This window comes from Nematolebias whitei, chromosome 10 (assembly GCF_014905685.2).
Source record: "Nematolebias whitei isolate Nwh7 chromosome 10, NemWhi1, whole genome shotgun sequence".
In the NCBI taxonomy this organism is placed as follows: Eukaryota; Metazoa; Chordata; class Actinopteri; order Cyprinodontiformes; family Rivulidae; genus Nematolebias; species Nematolebias whitei.
In genome coordinates this window covers 47188928-47191000 of record NC_056507.1, presented here as the reverse complement: position 1 = coordinate 47191000, position 2073 = coordinate 47188928, and the positions used below count along the sequence as shown (strand labels likewise).

The 2073-nt window shown below is 50.2% G+C and overlaps 1 protein-coding gene across 1 annotated transcript in view; it reads right to left on the bottom strand.

Annotated features, from left to right (window-relative positions):
* Nucleotides 1-1867, bottom strand: part of fezf1 (FEZ family zinc finger 1) — an 84374-nt gene extending 82507 nt beyond the window's left edge. The window contains exon 1 of the mRNA XM_037683041.1: nt 1157-1867. Coding sequence (XP_037538969.1) covers nt 1157-1867 — 711 coding nt within the window. The remainder of the gene's footprint in view (nt 1-1156) is intronic.
* Between the last annotated feature and the right edge of the window lie 206 nt (nt 1868-2073).

The following is a 2073-nucleotide window of genomic DNA, read 5'->3' as shown; positions in this document are numbered from 1 at the left end:
TACATCACAGGATTTGTTGCTTCTTTCTGTGGCTTTTGCTCGGACTGAATTGGTCAGAAGTGGTTCGTTCATGCTGCTCCCTCTCGTTGGAACTTGCTACAAGAAAGTCTTGAGTGAATTCCTGTCAGTCGGTGAGTTTTCATCCAAACTCAAAGTTACTGAGGTCACTTCAAGGACACGGAGCGAGCTTCTTTTAGACGACCTGTTTTTTATGGCTGGGCTTTTTGTTGAACTGTGTCATTTAGTGTTCTATTTGTTGCTGCCTCTTGGCCACGTCTCCCTGGAAAAACACCTTTATAGTCTCAATGTTTATTTTATCCTGGTAAAATAAAGGTAACATTTTAGTGTGTGCGTGTTTGTTTTTATTAAATCAAAATTAAAAAAAAGAAGAAGAAAATTCTAAATGTTAAATTTCGTCCAATAAAAAAAAATAATAATAATATCATGGAAGGTAATGAAGGACTGTTCGCAGCCGGTGTTGTCTTGTGCTCAGGGAAGCTGCACAGGAGCACGAGGACAGGAGGAAACACATTGAAGACACTTTGTCGTGGCCGCCGCCGCCGCCACACTCAACTCACACATGCACTGATCGCATCACGCAGCCTCCCACTCCACGCACCTACTGTGCAACTCACATGTCATACTCTGTCACCTTAACTACCGCACTAACGCCCATCATGCGCAATATCATTGTGAAATACTTGTATTTTATACTTTCATAATGCTATTATATCTATATTGTGTACATTTTGAATATTTTTAGTGTGTGTTTTTCTTAAGCATGTTGTTGCACTGAAAAAAGGAGTGGCTCTTAATTTCATTGTATAATGACAATAAAGACTTTCTGATTCTGATTGTTGTTTGTTTGTTTGTTTGTTCCGAATTTTATTATCATCATTATTATTATAAAAATATATTATTATTATTATTATTATTATTAATAAATTAAAACAAACAAGAATAAAATAAATTTAACGGATGGATAATCCATCATTATTAATAATAATAATAATAATAATAATAATAATAATAATAATAATGATGATAATAATAATAATAAATTAAAATTCAAACGAACAAGAATAAAATAAAACATTCACTTGAATATAATAAATAATAAGATGGTTGTTTGTTTGTTTGTTTGTTTGTGGCCCACCTTGCCGCAGACTTCGCACGTGAACACTTTGGCTTTGCTGCTGGGACAGGGGCCGCTGATCCGAGTCCCTGCCGCGGAGCCTTTGAGCATGTGGTGCCGCTCCTCCATGAGGTGCTGGATCTGGTCCGGGCTCAGGACCCCAGACCCGGACTGCGGCGGCACGGCTCGGCCCCGCTCCGCCATGAGGACCTTGTGTCGCGCGCTCAGCAGGTAGGAGGCCATGGGGTGCAGGTTGAGCAGGCCGGCCGGGGGCGCGCACGGACCCCCTCCGTCCCCGCCGCAGTTCAGGTAGCACACGGCGGGCACGGGCCCCTGGTTGACCACGCGGGGTCTGAAGAGTTTGTAGTGGCCCACGGATGGGCTCGCGGCGGGCTCCTCCTGGGGGCCCCCGGAGTTCAGCCCGAAGCCCAAAAAGTCCGCGGGGCCCGGCAAAGAGCTCGGGTCCAGGTGTCCCGGGTCCAGACCGGCCAGGCCGAGCCGGTGGACCGGCTCGTAGCCGAGCGGCAGCAGCGGGATCATGCAGTGAACGGAGGGCGCGCACGCGTCGGGCTTTCCCGCGGGGGCGGGCTGGAACCAGGGGGGCAGCGGTATCGACCTGGGCTCGGGGGTTCGGGCCATGATCCGCTCGATGGAGAAGGCGAGGGGCTTGGTGCCGCCGGCGGGCAGGGGGGAGGCTCGGACCCCCGCTGGGCGGCCCGCAGAACCGTCCATCAGCTGCAGGAGCCGGGGGTCGGTGCCGCTCCTGCCCGGGACCCCCCCTCTGGAGCTCCGCTTATCGACACCGCGCAGATCGCTCGATAGGCGCGTGCGGAGAGCCGGGACCTGCTGCTGGTTCCGTTCAGAGCCAGAACTCCATCATGTCTCGTGCTCCCCTCCGTGGGTCTGTGCGCGCGAGGAGCAGCGGGAGGAGGAGGAGG